This window comes from Tachyglossus aculeatus, chromosome 19 (assembly GCF_015852505.1).
Source record: "Tachyglossus aculeatus isolate mTacAcu1 chromosome 19, mTacAcu1.pri, whole genome shotgun sequence".
NCBI classification, from domain to species: domain Eukaryota; kingdom Metazoa; phylum Chordata; class Mammalia; order Monotremata; family Tachyglossidae; genus Tachyglossus; species Tachyglossus aculeatus.
The window spans coordinates 12,691,235-12,712,170 of NC_052084.1; the positions used below are offsets into that span (position 1 = coordinate 12,691,235).

The 20,936-nt window shown below is 41.3% G+C and overlaps 1 protein-coding gene across 3 annotated transcripts in view; it reads right to left on the reverse strand.

Annotated features, from left to right (window-relative positions):
* The window catches only part of RPS6KC1 (ribosomal protein S6 kinase C1), a 105,808-nt gene that overhangs the window by 57,432 nt on the left and 27,440 nt on the right, over positions 1-20,936 (reverse strand). For all 3 annotated transcript variants that reach the window (XM_038761074.1, XM_038761076.1, XM_038761075.1), the window contains 2 exons: positions 15,155-15,214; positions 11,377-11,739 (listed from right to left, as the gene is read on the reverse strand). In XM_038761074.1, the coding sequence (XP_038617002.1) occupies positions 11,377-11,739; positions 15,155-15,214 (423 nt within the window). The remainder of the gene's footprint in view (positions 1-11,376; positions 11,740-15,154; positions 15,215-20,936) is intronic.

Consider the following 20,936-nt stretch of genomic DNA (forward strand, 5'->3'; position numbering starts at 1 on the left):
AACACTTAAAATCAGTGACTTGTAGACCGGTGACTTTGCTTTTGGCAGCGGCTCAAGGGGGAGGCAGCAAAAATGGGGCAGAAATGGAAGATATGGAGCTCTCTTCTCTCCCACCCCAGCCTGTGCTGCCTAAAGAAGTAACACTTCATTTACTTGTACATATTTACTACTCTATTTACTTGATTAAAGATGTTCATAATGCTATAATTCTATTTATTCTAACGGTTTTGACACCTGTCTACATGTTTTATTTTGTTGTCTGTCTCCCCCTTCTAGACCGTGAGTCTGTTGTTGGGTAGGGATCGTCTCTATATGTTGCCGACTTGTCCTTCCCAAGCGCTTCGTACAGTGCTCTGCACACAGAAAGCGCTCAATAAATACGACTGAATGAGTGAATTTGCTCTACTCCACTCTGGCCTATCATTTGTGGATTGGTGGGGAACTGCTGTTCCTCAGCACAGTTGGAAAAGCAATAGGAAGTGACGGCGGGCCTTTCAGGGAGGAATGCAGAGCCAAATGGCAAGAGGGAACACGGCCGAATCAAACCAAAATGGCTCATCACCTTCTGGGTCACGGACGCAAGGCCAGGACTTAGGTACCTGGCCACTGGGGTCCCACCTGGGCCCCCTAGTATTTTCTTTCCTCCTCCCTGCTGAAAATGGAGTTGGCAGCACACACTTGAGTGGGAGACACAAATCCCTACTAAAAATAAATCATAATAAATTGGGTAGGTAGATAGGGTGGAGGAGGGCTTGGGAGATGGACGGAGGGAGCCATCTCTAGGGTACACAGGAATCAAGAGAGTCTAAAAACAGTGGCGGGATCGATCTACAGTGTACTCTTTAATTACCTGAGAGGACTCGGTCATCATTTCAGAGTTGGCTCTGGAAAAGGAAACTAACAAATTACATAGACGTCAATGAGAAGACCTTTCTCACAATACAATGCTTCACAATACACCCATATTCCTGAGGAATATATTATGTATATGTCCTGGGGGTCTCCTGTTCTGAAGTTTTAAGTAAAAATTCAGAAAAAAAAGAGGAATCTCTATAATGCGAATTAGAGAAGATAGAACCTCAATCAGATCTATGCTTTGCCTGGTATTTTTTAAACAACAACAAATTAAGTAGTAGACAAACCTCGTTCAAAGTCCGTGACAACTCTTTACTATTCCCCTTTAAACTAGCACTGAATTAACTGCTTTTGAGTGGTCAGCAGATACTTGCATTTCAACTGATCAGGATCAAAGCTTTTCTCCTGATCACTGGGAGTAAATCAGCCCCATAATTTTAACGTTGAAAAACTGAAATGCTAAAGCTATAAAAATGTGGTAATGCCTAGGACAGAGACCTTCTAATAAAATCCCTTCGAGAATCCTCATCTCTCTCTCTGCATTTGCTACAGAGCAGCTGCGCCTCACACAGATTCACATGAATGAAAATATTTAGGCGAGAAACCACCCACTTAGTTTATTTTCCATATGACTTTCCTGTAATTATTTTGTAAACTGTTCACACAACAATACATAAAAACATCTGCAAAAACAGGTAATTAATGTGTCAAGCCAAACTAATGCATTTTTTATGGTGTCCATGCTTCGTCAACTGTAATTATAACTCTTTTTAAGCAAATGATGATGTGTTTGTTGCAATGTGCAAGTGGTTATTTTAGATGCTCTGTTTACTGTTCGTGCAAACTGAATATAAAACTCCACCGCTACTTTACTGTGCATCAAAGCTTTACCTAATGTTTCCTTTTGCAGAATCAGAAGAGGCTCTTCTTTCCATAATTCCCAATAAATGCTTTTGACTCTAAAGCTTATAAAGGGGTTAAGATGAAAACAAGGGAAAGAGGAAACTGAGCTGACCAATGGTTCAAGGAATGAATGCCAACAAGTAAGGGATAATGAAGAAGCTTCAAAAGTTCTGAATTTCTTCCTTGAATTTCATTTTGCTACTCAGACACGAGACCATAAAAATACAAAGATGGCAACTCTCTCTTGCTAAACGCACCAAAAAGGAAAAAAAAAAACCCTGTGTGAAATCCAATCAATTAGTGGTATTTATTATTTACTACGTGCAGCATACTGTACTAAGCACTAAGCAACAGAGATGGTAGACACGATCCCTGCCGACTAGGAGTTTACAATCTACAGGAGAAACTAATCCAGTACAAAAAAGCCCTGCTTCCAGTGCAACTGCATGTTCATCACTTAAGAACTACATATAAACCCCTCCACTTTTTAATGGTATTTGATTAGCAACTACTATGTGCCGGGGTAGATGCAAGTTAATCAGGTTGGACACAGTCCCTGTCCCAGGTGGGGCTCACAGTCTTAATTCCCATTTTACAGATGAGGAAACTAAGGCACAGAAAAGTCATTTGCCCAAGGTCACACTGCAGACAAGTGGCGAAATCGGAATTAGAACCCAAGTCCTTCTGACTCCCAGGACCACGCTCTATCCACTAGTCCATACTGCTTCTCTCCCTTCGAATTGTTCAGATCAATCAAAACACTCCTCCTTCTACTGGCCAGTGGCCCTCCCAAGGGCTGCAGACATGGTATGTTCTTTATCTCTGAAATTCTTTTTCTCCCTCAAATCTGGTTGAGTTTGTGTTATGGACTTTCCTGGAACATCTCTGACTAAGCTTAATATTAAAAGATGGCACTCCTGATGGTGAGCCACTATATATAGATACATATATCTATATCTTCCATCCTCTCCCCCTCATCCCCCTCTCCATCCCCCGCTTCTTACCTCCTTCCCTTCCCCACAGCACCTGTATATATGTATATATGTTTGTACATATTTATTACTCTATTTATTTATTTATTTTACTTGTACCTATCTATTCTATTTATTTTATTTTGCTAGTATGTTTGGTTTTGTTCTCTGTCTCCCCCTTTTAGACTGTGAGCCCACTGTTGGGTAGGGACTGTCTCTATATGTTGCCAGCTTGTACTTCCCAAGTGCTTAGTACAGTGCTCTGTACACAGTAAGCGCTCAATAAATACGAATGATTGATTGATTGATCTGCAAATACTAGCAGAAAATACAAAACACAGACAACATTTAGGTTTGCACAATTGGAAAGGCTCTGTGTATCCTGCATCACTCTTTCTACTACTACTTCCTCACATACCTGCTAATGGTATCAAGATACTAGTTATCATTTAATACCTTTGATACTAGCCTCCAGGGTAATGAGATGCTGGCAGTGCAAAGGGAATTTTTCATCTGAAGGATTTTGGGGGTGGATCTCTAGCAGAGGCTGGCCCAACCACCCCCAGGAGGGACCTTACCAGGGATCAGCATCAACGTTTGAGGATCCAGACTGTATTTTCCTCCGTGCCCCATTTCTGCCGGGGCAGCAGAAGGATTAGGAAACTGAAGGGTGGGGAATACATAACAACATGAGCCCAGTGGCATATGGCACGATGCTCTGTCAAAACAATAGTCGTGCATGTGTCAGAACTTCAAACATAGTAGGTACTACAATGTGCGTTTTGCTCAAGAATGCAGCCCCTGAGTTAGAGAGTGGGGTGGATTCATAAACAATTGAAAATCTTGGGTTATGGATAAGGTTTCCTGGGGTAGACCGATACACAACATCAATCTTCAGGTTTGACATTAGTTCTTATCACTTTCCTTATTCTGCAGCAGTTTCTAATCTTTTTCATGCTTCCATTTCATCATCAAAAATAACTCCAATACACCCATGCTCATGATGCAAATAGTCCTTTCTTGGGGAATCACAAAATGAAGAAGACAATATAGATGGGAAAATCCCTTTAAAGGTCTATCCTGATTCTAAAACTCATGTCTGACCCCTTTGTCTCACCACACTGAAAAATTTCACCAATCAACTATCCAAGGAGCTTGAGAAATTAACTTCATGTGGCTGGCTCTGTAACCTTTATGACTATGTCTTGGAAAATAATCAGGAAGAGACTCTGAATTGGAGAGAGAAGCAGGGTTCCCATCTCTAGGCTTTATCGCTATTTCTTTGCTCTAGGCCATTTGAGGAACAAAGATATTAAGAAGTCTTCCCACAGGTCAACTAACAACCAAGGCATGTTCTTACTGTTCTATTCAGAAGATAGCAGTGGCAGTGAAATTAGAAAATTAATTCATTCAATCATATTTATTGAGCACTTATTGTGTGCAGAGCACTGTATTAAGCGCTTAATAATTATGGTAGTTAAGTGCTTACTATGTGCCAAGCACTATTCTAAACATTGGGATAGATATAAGGTAATCAGGTTGGCCCATGTGGGGCTCGCAATCTTAATCCCAATTTTAGAGATGAGGTAACTGAGGCACAGAGAAGTTAAGTGACTTGCCCAAGTCACACAGCAGACAAGTAGCAGAGCCTGGATTAGAACCCACACCCTCTGACTCCCAAGTCCGTGCCCATTCCACTAAATCATGCTGCTTCTCGTCTGACAATAGCAGCCCTAATATTTATTTGAAAGAAAAGATGTTTCAGTCTGCGCAACTGGAAAGCTCAAAAGGCTACATGCAAACACTGGAGAATCTCTTCATGCTACTACAGGAACAGAGATGTCAAAATCACAGAATCCAATTGATAAAGAGTTAAAATCATGCAGCTAACAATTTTGTTGTTCTGGAATCAACTTTCCCCAAGGAAGCATCTCTTTTCCCAATAAATGTCAAACGAGGCTCACAAGCTAGATTCCCCAATTTCCCACAAATGAAGGGCTAATGTCCATCTGTCTGCTTGTTGATGTCTGGTACACTTTTTCATTCAATCAGTGGGCCAGAAGCACTGCATTGACCTCAGGCTGCTCTGAGCACAAACAAAACAGAAAAGGACGGTCAGTTTTATTAACCCAACAAGTTAGAACTGTGGTCGTTTACGTAGTAGTTTAAATTAAATGTGAGACCTTTTGGTTTTCAGAGCTGAAGTAAGAACCAGAGGATCTAGGGACTTTCCTGCATCTAGCCAACCCGCAATAGGAAGGTAAAAGCAAATGATCAGGCATTAATTCTAAATTGGGTTTAAAAGCATTGAACAGAAACCCAATGGTGAAAACTCAATCTGCATTGCATAAGAGTCCTATATTGGTATTTTGGATAACTGAGTTTTGGAATGGCAGAAAAAGTTACATTTTTTGCATCACCTAAACAGAATGTCAAAATAAAATGACTGAAAAGGAAATGGTAAACTGTTACTCTTCAGTGACTACTCTGAGGTGAAAGGATGTGTAAGCTTCTTGTGAGCAGGGAGCATATCAACCAACTCTGCTCTACCGTACTTTCCCAAGTGCTTACTACAGTGTTCAATAAATAACATTGATCGGTTGATACCACTGAAAGTATCTACTGTTTCCAAGCTTGTCACATAGGTCTTTGCAGGTGAACAGAACTGCAGCATATACAAAAGTACAGGTCTGCTGAATGATCAATCAATTACATTTACTGAGTGTTTACTATGTGCAGAGCACAGTAGCAGGTGCTGGGGAGAGAAGAATACATCAGAATTAACAGACACATTCCCTGCCCACAACAAGCTTGCAGTATAGAGGGATGAATTAACAGTACAACCATCCTGGATAACTTGCTTTCTGGACATATGGAGACCCAGAGAGAAGGGTTTTCACTGTTGTGGAAAGTGAGTTGAGTAAATTTACCAACTAGATAGGGTCTACTCTGAAGCGTTTCAATACTGACTGCACTCCATGTTGCATCTTTGTGACAGAAATTTTTATTTTTAGGATGCCACCAAGTGGTAATATTACACATGATTGTACCTTTATACCACGCATAAGAATCAGGGATTTCTCACCAGAAAACAGAGAGGTGCTAATGTGGGGGAGAGAGTGGATAAAAAGGAAAAACCACATATTGCTTGCTGATTGACTATACTCGCTCCTGTCCTAATCCAACCAACTGCCTATCCTAGGCAAAGGAGATGGTTCCTAAATGAGTTCTAACAACTCAAAATAATTAAGAACCATTTTACAGAAATCACATCTGCTAACTGCCTTCTTTAGGAGGGTAGAAACAGAGGGCGAAGGGTGCCTCCGCCAACTATCCTGAATTGATCAGTTAAGATAAATTTGGATCATGAAACCAGTAGCTCTAGGAGGATTAACTCAAATGATACACTACAGCATCAAAACTGAAGATTAAATTCAACACAGGATGATATGCACTGGAAATAAATTCCTGAAATTAGTTCTATACAGTATGAACTGAAATTAGTTATATGGAGTCTTCACAAGTCACTTAGGGTTTCATTTCCTAATCCTTTCTTCCCCTGCCCTCCAAAAAATAAAAATAAAAAACATAGAAGTGAAACCCTGGATACTGCATATAATCTAAACCTGGTGACTGGGGGAGAAGAACTTGGAAAGGGTGGAGGTGAGAGGGAGGGCACTGAACAAAGGTCAGGGAAGACACAGTTCAAGGGGCAATGAAAATGAGGAAGACAGAGAGGAAGAGGGAAGGAAGCGAAAAACTATAGCACAAAATAATATCGTTATTTTGAATTTTAACAGAGACCAATTAACTACAGATTTTAAATGAAAAATTGATTGCAAATGAGTTTTCCTGCAAAGTTATGATGCTTATTATTTAACTGCCACTGTTAAGCATCTGTTGTCACTGATAGCAGTTAGGATTTTCAGAATCTAATACTGATGGATGCCCACCTCTCCAGGGCAGAATGCTGCACTCAGCAGAGAAGCAGCATGGCCTAGTGGGAAAACCACGGACTTGGGAATCAGAGGACCTGGGTTCTAATCCCGGCTCCGCCACTTGTCTGCTATGTGACCTCGGACAAGTCATTTAAATTCTCTGTGCTTCAGTTACCTCATCTGTAAAATGGGGATTAAGACTGATAACCCCTAAGTGGGACAAGGTCTGTGTCCAACCCAATCAATCAATCGTATTTATTGAGCGCTTACTGTGTGCAAAGCACTGTACTAAGCACTTGGGAAGTACAAGTTGGCAACATATAGAGACAGTCCCTACCCAACAGTGGGCTCACAGTCTAAAAGGGGGAGACAGAGAACAAAACCAAACATACTAACAAAATAAAATGAATAGAATAGATATGTACAAGTAAAATAAATAGAGTAATAAATATGTACAAACATATATACCCAATGATCTTATATCTACCCCAGGGCTTAGTATAGTGCCTGGTATGTAGTAAGTGCTTAACAAATATCATTAAAATGTTCTTTTAGTTTTTCTAATTTTGATAACAGCAGGTGATAAACCACACACACTTAGTTCTCCCAAGACTTGGAGCTGGCATTCTTGCAGAGCCCCATATTAAGTAGTCACAGCATTTAAGAGCTTACTGTGTGCAGAACACATACACCCATACCATCCCACCCCCCCACTGTTTCTTCTGATACTACATGGCACTGTATCCAGGGAGGTTCACATTGTCAGAAGAATGCTCCCTAATTGTGCCACTGATTCCAGCCAAACTGTATTGTAGAAAGACATTCTCTAGTAGAACTGAGTGAATTACATATGGTTAAATGACACACTCACTGAACTAATCAAATAATTACATGTTTTTTACAAGTACAGAAAAATTGAACCAAGAGGGGGAGGAAATCCTGTCTTGCTACATATATTCAAAATCCAGCAGATTCCAGTAATTTAGTGCGTTTGTGGGTACTGAAAAAGGATCAAGAGTAAGCCCCAATTGTTATTAAAAGCCAACTTAACTCAGTCATAGTACCTATTCTTGTTTCCCCTTCTACTACCGCCAACATTTCCAGGAGTTACACTTTCCTCAAAGAGAGTACGACTAGTGTCCCAGAAAGCATTCACCAGAAACTAACTTTCTAATTATAATATCTATATTTAACATCTAAATTTAGAATTGGGAAAAACATTCCTCCCTCTAGCTCTGGCCCTACTGAATCTAATGAGAGAAAGGGTCAAGCTGAAAGAAAGGAATCAAAGTTTCTCCAAGAAGTCTGAGCACTGATCATACTGAAAATTGGCGTGGACTTCAACAAGCACCTGGTTTTTATACTTTTTGAAAGAAAATTCCAGCTGGGAGAGGGAGAAAGGCTATTGTAATGGAATTGACTGTCCTTCAGAAAGGCAGAATAGAAGTGGCACACTGGCCACTGAACTGGTAAAGAATGAATAATAGGGATGTTGACAGCAGAAGGATTCACAAGCATATTCAAAATGAAGAATGAAAAGCATGTGGGACATTATGGGAGAGGAGAGATTGGATGTTATTAGAAAGCCAAAGCAGGAGGAAGAGGCCAACCCACTGACATCTGTACCAGGCCAAGCAGATTACCAATAATGAGCGGTCTCCACTGCTGAAGGCTAAGCCTACAGAGGCACTGCAAACACACACAAACATACAATCCAGGCAAATTAACTGCCAACTAGATGGTGGTAGAGTAAAAATTTTTAACACCGGGCTATTTCTGGAAGGCTGCAATATAATAATTGAAAATAAAGAAGCTGTAGAAGTCATTTTACTCCTATAATTAATAGAGGACCCAATAGGCGGCTGTGCCAGTGGTCACATATAAAAACCCCAAACTTTATATTAGCAATCTGGACCATCTGAGGTAAGATCATAGCAGAATCCACCTGCCTTGCTGAATGTACAGAACTACTTTGGCCAAACTGGAAGCCACACACTGTCACATTCCAAAGGGTGATTCCTTACTGAGTAACTGATTAGGATTAAGAAACAAATACCAGTGAGTTTAAAAACTCTGGATGGCACCAGGTAGATGCTTATAAGTCAAAGGAGGCATATACTTTCAATCCTAGGTAATTGAAGGAAAACCTCTACCTTGAACTGGCAGATTAATTTCATTTTTCCAAAGCATATTGTGAGCTATGGGGGAGCAAATACTGTTAACCTATTTATACTTGAAGAAAGGTTGATTTGCACTCACTCCTTTCCCCATCTTCTTCTCTCTTCCCCCATATAGTAGTCATAATAGTATTTATATGTGGTTATATTCACATTCACACAGGTTTCCCTCATCAACTATTAATTTTTCCAACTCTATTTTTGACTATACACACTTAATATTCTGAATACTATTTTGGGTACCACAGTAATTCTTTTGAATTACACAAGAAACTGTAACGGTGAACTTCAAACAGTTATGGTACACAGCACTTAATTCAGGGAGAAGACAAACTTTAAACAGGTAGTGTACCTGAGCGTCATGATTACCATCAGTAATTTATTGGGTGCCTACTGTGCGCAGAGCTCTGCACTAGGTGCATGGGAGCAAACAATAAAAAGAGAATTTGAGATTCCTGCCTTTGAGAAGTTTACCAAGAGATGCAGGAGACATGCAATCAATCAATCAATCAATCAATCGTATTTATTGAGTGCTTACTATGTGCAGAGCACTGTACTAAGCGCTTGGGAAGTACAAATTGGCAACATATAGAGACAGTCCCTACCCAACAGTGGGCTCACAGTCTAAAAGGGGGAGACAGAGAACAAAACCAAACATACTAACAAAATAAAATAAATAGAATAGATATGTACAAATAAAATAAATAAATAAATAAATAGAGTAAAAAATATGTACAAACATATATACATATATACAGGTGCTGTGGGGAAGGGAAGGAGGTAAGATGGGGGGGGATGGAGAGGGGGACGAGGGGGACATGCAGACACTATTCTTATTATTATGGTATTCGTTAAGCACTTACTACGTGGCAAACCCTGTTCTAAACAGTGTAGTAGATACAAGTTATTCAGGTCAGACATAGTCCCTGTCCCACATGGGGTTCACAGTTTAAGTTAGTTAGAATACACAGAGAATAAATGAAGTGGAACAAAAAGGGTAAATTAAGACAAAACTCCTAACAAAAGTAAGCAATTATGAATAAATAGGTGAATAAATATGTGGAATAAATATGCTTTATATACACTTAGGAGGGAGAAAGAGAGGAAGGCAGTGGGCTTTAGTACAAAGAGCACGAGACAGGGATTCAGGAGACCGACTCTGCTTCCCTACTGTGCAATTTTGGGCAAGTTACTTAACATCTCTGGGTCTAGGTTTCCTCATTCGTAGCTGGGGGAAAAATACCTGTTCTCCCTTCCTCATAGGCTGAGAACCCACTGTGGGACAGGGGCTGTGGGGAACAGGATAGATCATCTTGAACCTGCCCTGGACTTGGCACAGTGCTTAACACATAAAAAGCACTTAAATACACATTATTTTAAGGGCTAGGGGTGGCTAATGGGATGGACTAGCTGGGGAGTGCCTCCTGGAGGAATTATGATTTTCCTTTGTTACTTGAACAACTTTATAACAAGCAGTACACCTAGTTTTCCTAGAGTGCAAGGATAATGAAATAGTCCCTCATTCTGACCGCTCACATCTGCATGTGTCCAAACACACAGCCATTTCTTCAGCCACAGTGGTCCTCAGTATCTAGAACAGGCTTCTGTTTTGAGAATATTCCCTAGTTCCCTAAAGGTATTCTTGCCAAATCACATGATGAAAACAGGCCTTATGGCACAGCTGAGTGAACTTTGCCGGAGAGTCCCACGCACAGCCAAAGGTTTTCTTCAAAAACACAAAACTTTACGTAGTTGCCGCACTGGGCCAACACAGCAGAATGCTTCCCAGTGAGGCAAGAAAACAGAGAAAGGGGTAGAAAACAGAATCCAAAATGCCAGCCTGGCTTCTGGAAGACTGAAAGAGTATGGTGTGAGTCCGGCATCGTGCGTCACACTGCGGTTATGGTCTACAAGGCTGTCAAGGTGTCCAACCAGCTCCACTGCTGGGAGAGCTGGACTTCCTACAGTAGATGCATCCAGCTTCTAGAGCAACATCATCACTGTCATCTACAAATCCCACTCAACATTGACTGGCAGGCCAGAATCACCAACAAGGTCCTGGGACCCAGCCGGCTCACTAGCGCTGAAGCGATGCCCGCAGCCAGATAACTCTGCTGGGCAGAGAATGAGAGGAGAATGGATGACAGCAGGATGTCCGAACAGCCTCAGGATGGGACAGTGAAAGGGAGCCCACGCAAACCTGGATGGCGAAAAAAATGACTTAAAGATGTGGCTGAAGCCCAGTCTCAAACCATGCAACGAAACCTAGTAGTGGGCCAATGGGAGACCACCTTATCAGAAATCAGCAAGGAGTTGCTCTTCCTGAGCAAAGCTCTTCTGCAGATCGGGATACAAAAGGCAAAGGTGAAAACAAAGACAACCCTCTTTTTGTCCCATAATCCGTTGGTTTCGCAGCTGCAGTTTGGCTGACCTCGGGCGCGTCCGAGAACTACGGCAGGAATGGGAGAAAACTAATTATTCAGATAATCTACTTATACCCATGGACCGGTACTAATGCAAACAAATACATACCTTGGACACCTTCCAGGAGTAGATCAACTCCCTTCCTGTAAAAACTAAAGGCGGCTTCATAGTCATCTTCCTCCTCTTTCTTCAAGGCCAGCTTTATTAGTTCTCCTGCTTTCTCTAAATAATCTTGTTTGCCAAACTTAGGCCTTAAATTGCTGGTAAACAGACTCCGGCTTTCCCGCTCTCCTTCTGTCCTGCCCCGTTCATGTTCAGAAGAAACGGCCCCTTGTGCTACAAGTTCCGGCGAAAAACTGAGCCCAAAAGTTCTGCTGGGAGAATTTTGATTGGATGCCATTCCATCATCTACCTCAGCCAAAGAGTCCACATCGACGGTCAAAGAGATAAGATCACTGTCACTGGAGAGACCTAGAAATATCATCACAATGATATATGTGGTGTTAATGCTAAATATCCATCAAAGGTTCACCAGTTTTGCTTTCTTAGCATTTTTTCCTGGCATTTCTCCCTGGCATTCAAACCAATTATGAGGGCACCTTGTATTGATCTAAGTGCGGTCTACAAGTGACTTCTAACCTTGTTTCCACATTTGGATATCATCGTTACTTGTTACCTGCTCTTAAACTGCCTAGTTCAAGAAAAGTGAAACTGCCTACTTAAAAGAAAAAGAATATTTTGTTCACTTGGATTTCAGAGTGTTTAGAACCTTAATTAACAGGCCACAAGAAAAAAAAAATCAAATCTTGATAGACTGATATCTGCCAATACTTGACTGTATTTCATTACTTTATTTGGTTCCAGGCTCTAACCAAGATTTTCTGCTATCTTTCAGGCCCATGAGGAACTTCTTTAAAACTCTGAAGCAGAGTGGTCTAGTGGAAAGAGCACAAAACCTGGATTCAAATCCTGGCTCTGCCACTGGTCTGCTGTAAGACCTGGGGCAAGTCACTTAACCTTCTCTGTGACTCAGTTTCCTCATCTGTAAAATGCCCTGTTCACCCTCCTACTTAAACTGAGAGCCCCATGTGGGACGGGAACTGTGAGTAACCTGATTTTCTTGTATCTACTCCAGCGCTTTGTACAGTGCAAGGCACATAGTAAGCACTTAAAACGTACCATAATAACTATCTTACCTGCTTGTTTCTTGGGACAGAGGCAAAATGTTCTTTTCATAGGTTGAGAAAACACTCCCTTGCCAGGAGAAATTTAGCAGTCTTATGATTTTGAATTTCAAGTCTAAACTGAAGAAGTTGCTTTATTTAGCCTTGCTGTCTGTACAGTCTACTTCCTACACCAGGTCCTCAGACATTGCTAGATGTACGTTCCCAAAGAGAAGCCTTTACATGCCAGACTGCTGTCATCGGTATCAGCCTTAGCTGGGTGCCCCTCCCAAATGGGTTTTAAGGTGACCTTAAACACTCTCTACTTGCTAGGTAATGAATGGATCCTAGAGTTTTAAGCAAGGGACAGAGAACATAGGGCTTGTAGATTCTGGTCTTCAATCTGCCCCAGTTTTGCAGTGTGACTCTGGACTGTAACTTCTCTGAAACTCAGTTTCCTGGGGTGGAAAATGAAGATCACAAAACCACCTCTTGAGAGCTCACAGTGCACCTAATAAGATTATCTATTACCCGCAGTCCGTCTGCCTGGTCCCCAAGCACCAAAGCAGAGTCTAATGAGTCCATTACACACTCATAACTCCCATTTTTGGCAGTCAGGTTTTATAGAGACTTATCTTACTTATCTACAGTAGGAATTAAGTTTTGGCAAAACCAATAACAAGTCTTGCCATATTAAAATCTACAATGATTAAGACAGTAATTATCTCAAATTACACGTCTTTACACACATATCTTGGAAATACTGTTTCTATTTAGAAACAACAAATTGATACTTACTAAAATGGGATCACTGTAGTAGCAGTAATAGTAGTTATAGCATTTGTTAAGCAACCACTGGGATGTAACCCTTTTAGACTGTGAGCCCACTGTTGGGTAGGGACTGTCTCTATATGTTGCCAACTTGTACTTCCCAAGCGCTTAGTACAGTGCTCTGCACACAGTAAGCGCTCAATAAATATGATTGATGATGATGATGTAATCAATCAGTGGTATTTACTGGGCTTTTACTGCATGCCCAGCACTGCACTAAATGCTTGGGAAAGTATAATACAATAGAATTGGTAGGCATGATGCCTGCCCACAAAGAGCTGACAGTCTACAGCAGAGAGACAGAAGTTAAAATAAATTACAAATGGAGAAATAATATAGAGTGCAATGAGCTATATTAAGCTTAGACATGACAAGCTAATTTTGCAAAAAAGCACTAGAAATAAGTGGTGCTTGCCAATGGTTTGTTCATTTTAAAAATACAAATCAGAGCAGAGTCTTACCTAAATTAATAAACACAAAGATCCTAATTTTCCCTGCCTAAAGTAACCCTCTATTAGTCATTTTGGCAGGGGCAATAATTCTTTCACACCACAAAAGGGGATCGTTGATTACATTGCCCAAACCCTAACTCTAAGCCCTAATTTATATAGCTAGAAGTAGACAAAAGTAGGGAAATGCATGCCGGGCAAAGCGCCGCTTTGGGTGCCTTGCAAGGAGGGCAGGCTCAGCAGGAATCCTGACAATAGCTGGTTATGCGGGCAATAAAGACTCCAATAGCTAAAAAGGCAGCTACCTTGGCAACTCCCTGTTGGTCTGTGGCACTTCAGCACAGCATTGGCAAGAGACTGAGGTGACTTTGACTGTAAATGGGACTTATACATAAAATTTCTATACGTAGTTCACAATATGCTGCTTCCCTACTCACTTGTTACACTCACTGCCCCACCAGAAGCAGCGTGGCACAGTGGAAAGAAAACACGCCTGGGAGTCAGAAGATCTGAGTTCTACTCCCGGCTCCACCACCTGTCTGAAGTGTGATCTTGGACAAGTCACAACTTTTCGGTGCCTCAGTTACTTAATCTGCAAAATGGGGATTAAGACTGTGAGCCCTACATGGGACAAGAACCGTGTCCAACCTGATAAACTTTTATCTACCCCAGTGCTTAGTGCAGTGCCTGGCACATGGTAAGCACTTAACAAATACCAATTTTTTTAAAAAGAAACGGGTGCTACACAAACCACTAGTATTATAATCAACTCCTTTGCAAAGGTTCTCTTTGTGACTGAACCAAGGCTCACCTGTTAATTACAACAGGAAAATTCCTCAAGTACATTGTGAAGACTAAAAGACCCATTTATGGGTTGCTTAAAGGTATGCAGTGTATACTCAGAAATGTACAAAATGGCCCCTGGGGGATCACAGAAGCTCAAGACTTTCCTCCAAAGTGTCTTGAGAGTTACTTGAGAGTAACTTTCAAGTATTGGGAGAATTGAGCGCAATAACAAAATTTTCTATTTCATACTTTCAAACCTATTGCATAAAATAATGCAGGGCAGATTGTCATCACCTATTTTTTTTAAACTTCCAGCTCATTGATGAGAAAATACCCCCTAGGAATCAAAATGAGTCACATCAATCTAGATGAGCTAGAATTCCCAATTCCTAACTTGGGCTTTAGATAACGAAGCCACACCATCTCTCAAAAAGTTCATACCTCTGGAATTGCCTGCTCACCCCATTCAAGGAAATCCACCTGCACTTGCAAACCAGAGTATCGAATTTCATTTCACAGGTTAAACTTGAAGTGCAGATGCACGATAATGTACACTGAAAATGTATTTTTTATGGTATTTAGACTTTAAAATATCTGTCCAAGATGAGTCAAATAAAATGCGTACATCACAAAAGCAGAGCCATTTATAGAACTCACCTCCACATTCCGACTGGCTGGTAAGTGTCAAATCATCAAGCCCACTCAAATCTTTTCGAGCTGGAAGGACAGAATAAAAAGGGGTATTACTGACATGTTTGTACATTTCAAACTAAAATGACTAGCTTCCTATTAAGTGAGATATTTAAAAAAGCACATGGGCCATGAATGCAAGAGTAGGAATAGGTTAGTAGGATCTAAGCTCAGACTTCAGATCAGCTGCATTCACTGCTCTGTCACATTGTCAAAATACCCTCATTATGAATGTTGTTTCAGTTCTTTCAAATCCTTCTCCTTTGAAATTCCATATATAGTTTTTATAAAAGCCACATAGCTCCAGGGACCAGCAATTTAGTCGGCTGATGCAAGAGATTTGGGTGGCTCGGTGAAAACACAGTTCTTTCCGAGTCTTTGGTTCCTCAAAGGTGCTAACAATTCTTCATATCAAATATCTCATGGGAATTGCTCTCACACTTCGCCGGAGAATGCAAAACCTTTTTAGAAGAAGGAACAAATTTGGATTGAACCAAAAAATCAAAAGAATCCAAGAATCATTCACACTTCAACTCTCATTTGATTTCTTCATGCCAGTGCCATTTTGTAGCCAGTGGACTAGACAATTACAGCAGTGTTGAAAAATGGACAATGGTGAAAAAACAGTATTCTGGTTTGCACAGCAAATGACAAAAGAAAGGAAATGCTGAGTTAAAGGTCTTTTATCTACACTCCACTGTCTTGTCACTGCAGCCGTAAGATCATTTATCACATGGTATGATTTGATGGGCTGGGTGATTTTCCTTTTAAACATGTTCAGTAATGCCAAAGTACAACAGGCCAGAGGCATGTGTCTGCAGCTTCTTGGCTTCTGACCACAAAAATCCAGCAATTTAGTCACACTTCCTCTCCCCTTCCCTCCCTACTAATACATTTTTTAAACAATACTCAGATTAATAACGAAAACAACAGCAAGGCTAACAGACCACAAAACTGGTCCTCAATTTAAATACAAGGAAAGAAATGTCTTTGGTACAAATATTTCAGCACATAAGATTGTTGGATATGTCCCTGACACTTCTGTTGCGGTCATTAATTTCCTGCTGTCATTCTGTAAAATTGCAATGGATTTCCAAGTGATCAAAAAGGGGAAAAAAGAGCATTAAAAATGCTAGCAGGTCTGTGAGCCCACTGTTGGGTAGGGACCGTCTCTATATGTTGCCAACTTGTACTTCCCAGGCGCTTAGTACAGTGCTCTGCACAGAATAAGCGCTCAATAAATACGATTGAATGAATGAATGAAATTCTGGGCAACCTGATTGAGGATATGCAAACACATGAGAAGAAGGAATAAAACTGCCCCCAAAAAGTAGGCTTTCATCTGAAAAAAAGCAGAATACTTGACTATTGTTTCTGACAGGAAAAACACAAAATGCTTTAGAGTTATCAACCCTATTGTCACATTCTTTCTCCATATTAGTTTCAAGTTCACAGTGATCCACAGGAGAAGAATACAATAGAAGACAGAACTGGGAAACAAGAAGGGAAGTAGAAGACAATGAGGTGTGAAGTTATGCAGAGAAGTTTGGCAAGTGGAGGTTTTGGTATGTGCTATGTTTAATTCATTTTGCTGAGCACCAAACTCTGAGCTAAAGGCTAGCAGGTCATAAAGAATGCTTCTGAGATGACAGACCTAAACAAAAGGAAGTGGGAAGTGAGCTCCTTAAATCACTAGGAAAGGGAGATTGTGAGAGAATTAGTTAGGACCTACAAAATGAGAGGGATTATAGTGCCTGGCACACAGTGACTGCTTAACATTATTAAAAAGAAGCTTTCAGTTGAGATGGAGGACAGCGATATCACTGCACACAGGCAGTCAGTTGAATATGGAATCAAAATTCATCTATTTCTATTTATTTACAGGATTACAGGCCACGCCTGTGTGTTTCTATAAACACGTAGAGTTCAGTATATAAAATATCAAATTACAACATCGCTAGACACTTTCTAACAAAGATGGTCTCAAACTTCTTTCTCTATATCAATAATAATAAAAAATATTAATTGCAGTATTGGTTTAGTTCCTACTATGTGCCAAGCACTGTACTAAATGATAGATCATGCAAGATGATCAGGACAAGCACAGTCCCCGTCGCTCATGGGGTTCATAGTCCAGGGAGGAAGGAGAACAGATATGGAATCCCCACCCCATTCTACAGATGAGGAAACAGACACAGAGGAGTTAAATGACTTACCCAAAGACACACAGCAGGCAAATAGCAAAGCCAGGATTAGAACCCAAGTCCTTCGACTCTCAGGTCCCCACTAAGCGTGTGTGTGTGTGTGTGTGTACACATATACTAATGTAATATCCCTTCAAGGCCCTACTGAGAGCTCACCTCCTCCAGGAGGCCTTCCTAGACTGAACCCCCTCCGTCCTCTCCCCCTCTTCCCCCCTCCACCCCGCCGCCTTACCTCCTTCCCTTCCCCAAAGCACCTGTATATATGTATATATGTTTGTATGCATTTATTACTCTATTTATTTTACTTGTACGTATTCTATTTATTTTATTTTGTTAATATGTTTTGTTCTCTGTCTCCCCCTTCTAGACTGTGAGCCCACTGCTGGGTAGGGACCGTCTCTACATGTTGCCAACTTGTACTTCCCAAGCGCTTAGTACAGTGTTTTGCACACAGTAAGCGCTCAATAAATACAACTGAATGAATGAATGAATGAATATATACACACTAGTAGAAATAGCCAATGTGTGCCTAAATGTCCCTGCCCATGCTCCTTTCCTCCCCATCATTCCTGTCTTTCCAGGCGATGTCACTGCTCCAAATCTCAGAGACCTCCCTGCTCCTGTTCTCGCCACAGTTAAACTCTCTCTTCAGGGATTTATTCTGCATTCTTCTCTTCCTGGGCTGCCCTGTTGGCTACATGCCCTCAAAACCCTGCTCTTCATTCTCTCTAAGCTCCATAATTTTGATGTTTTACAATAATTTCATCCTTGGTGTATTGCCCCAAGAAATGCTATTTTCATGCCATTCTGAGGAGAGTCTACATTCACACCCCTTGTGGGACAAACCAGGAGACACTTGTGAGGGGGAAAACAAAGGGCCATCTATTTTGATGCCACTTTGAGGAACAAAAAATATTTTTTCCCGAAACTCCAATTTCTTAACCGGCTATATTAAGTTAGTCATCAAGTTTAAATGGGTCAAGACATTTCAGGGGTTTGCTCTGCCAGGCAGGCAGCTCGGGAAATAGGACATCAGAGCCTGCTCACAAGACCACAAAACAAATTCACCCCATTCCCAAAATTTCTGAGGACTAAGTAAAATATCCAAGGACCCCTTTCCACTTTTCCTTGAGGGGATAAGATAGATGATAAATGGAACCAAGAAAGGGGAATCTTCCCTAAGTTTCAGGATGGAGAGTTTTGAGTTAGTTTGATCTGAAGCTGATGCTGAGCTGAAAATCAGTTAAGAATTCTAATAGCGCCACCTTGTGGACCTAACATTGATTCTATTTCTAATTCAAAAATGTTTCAGAATATTTTGCAGGGTTGAAATATTTTTTAAGTCAGGGCATAGGTTCCAATCCTGTATAACGGCTAAAATTTCCCTCGAATTAGAAATGGACAATTTGGTGGATTCTTCGTCCCTTCAAAGGGTATTTCTTTTTAAACTAGATGGTTATGATTCCTTAAAATTGCAAAAAACTCCAAACATACTGCTGTATACCCTGATTATGCTCTCAATTGTTTCCATAAAAAGATTGTTAAGCAGAAGAGCTCTAAATTATAGCTTCCCATAAGAATAATGCAAAATGCACAGTGCAAAAAATGGATCTAAATATAAATGTATATATGCTTCGCACATAGTAAGCACTTCAATACCATCATTATTATTATATGCATATAATAATAATAACAATAATAATGATGGCATTTATTAAGCGCTTACTATGTGCAAAGCACTGTTCTAAGCGCTGGGGAGGTTACAAGGTGATCAGGTTGTCCCACGGAGGGCTCACAGTCTTAATCCCCATTTTACAGATGAGGTAACTGAGGCACAGAGAAGTTAAGTGACTTGCCCAAAGTCACACAGCTGGCAATTGGCAGAGCCAGGATTTGAACCCATGACCTCCGACTCCAAAGCCCATGCTCCTTCCACTGAGCCATGCTGCTTCTCCTACTGGGAAACCCAGCAACTCTCCCACATCCCCTTCTAGACTGTGAGCCTGTTGTGGGGTACAGACCGTCTCTATATGTTGCCAATTTGTACTTCCCAAGCGCTTGGTACAGTGCTCTGCTCACAGTAAGCACTCAATAAATACAATTGAATGAATGAATGAATGCTTCTCTAATCTTATGGGTCAATTTGTAAAATTGTTACTAAAAGCACAACACAGTTACATAATCAAGTAGCAATGTAAATATGCACAATAAAGAACGAACCTGAACTGGATTGTGTATATCTGTAAGTACAATACTTAATTTTCAAAGTGTTACCTTTCACAGCCTAATCAGCAAAAAGGCACCTTTGTGCTGTCATGACACAGATCTGAAATCATTCATTTTAAATGTCTACTCTCTAGTGATAAACTGAGATGGTTTAATTGCTCTTTTCAAGCTAATCAAGATCATTCAAAAGGGCCGAGTTGACCTTCAAGGAGCTCCCAAAGGTCATGATGGAAATGGCCAAGAGGAGTGGTTAGTCCCCAGGAAGATGGAAACAGCAAAGGCTGGTCCAAGCACGATAAACTGGTCCTACTGCTGCTGGGTTTGGGGTTTTTTTTTGGGGGGGGGGGGGGGGGCTGAGGGAGAGGAAGTGGGGCGGGAGGGTTTAAGGCATTTGTTAAGCACTTACTATGTGCTAGGCACTGTACTAAGCACTGGAGTAGATACAGGATAATCAGGTTGGACACAATCCATGTTCCACATATGACTCACAAACTTAATCTTCATTTTACAGATGAGGTACCTGAGGCACAGAGAAGTGAAGTTACTTGTCTAAGGTCACACAGCAAACCCGTGAGGGAGACGTTAAGTGGTTTGCTCAAGTCACACAGAAGACAAGTGGCGGAGCCAGGATTAGAACCCAGGTCCTTCCAACTCCCAGCATCTATTATTCATTCAGTCCATGCTGCTTCAACCATGCTGTCAACCACCATAATTCAAAGGTGGCAAGGGAAGAAGTGGGATGAGTAGGAGTGAGCTCTCGCTCACCTAAGGGTTTCCCCAATGCTATGGCTGCCTTGTCCCCAGTCCAACTTCTACACTGGGAGGAGCACTGTACTAAGCGATTGGGATACAACTGAATAGGCAGACGTGATCCCCGCCCACAAGCAGCCTACATATTAGTGAATCAAAGGATGATCCTGCTGCTCTGTGAGTCTTCTCCCTGGGGGCTCTGACTTGGAAGAGTTACCAAGTGCCAGAAAGCAGCCAGTGGCAATAGCAGCAGCAGCTCCACCGGGAGCGGGGGCGGGAGCAGGGGCGGGAGCAGGGGCAGGAGCCGGGCTAGCACTGTGCCAAAGAAGCACCATAGGGAAGGGGCAGGCTTGATGTCTGACTCCAGCTCTCATCATCATAAGCATTTACTAAGGGCTGACTCTGTGCAGAACACCATACTGGGTACTTGGGAACACACCATTGAAATAGATGATGAAAATCCTTGCCATCAAGAAATTTACAACGTGATGGAGAGCTGTCTCAAGTTGTCCCTCCACTGTGTGCTGTATCTATCTGTTGCCCAGTCTGCTCCGCTCAATTCCCTCTCT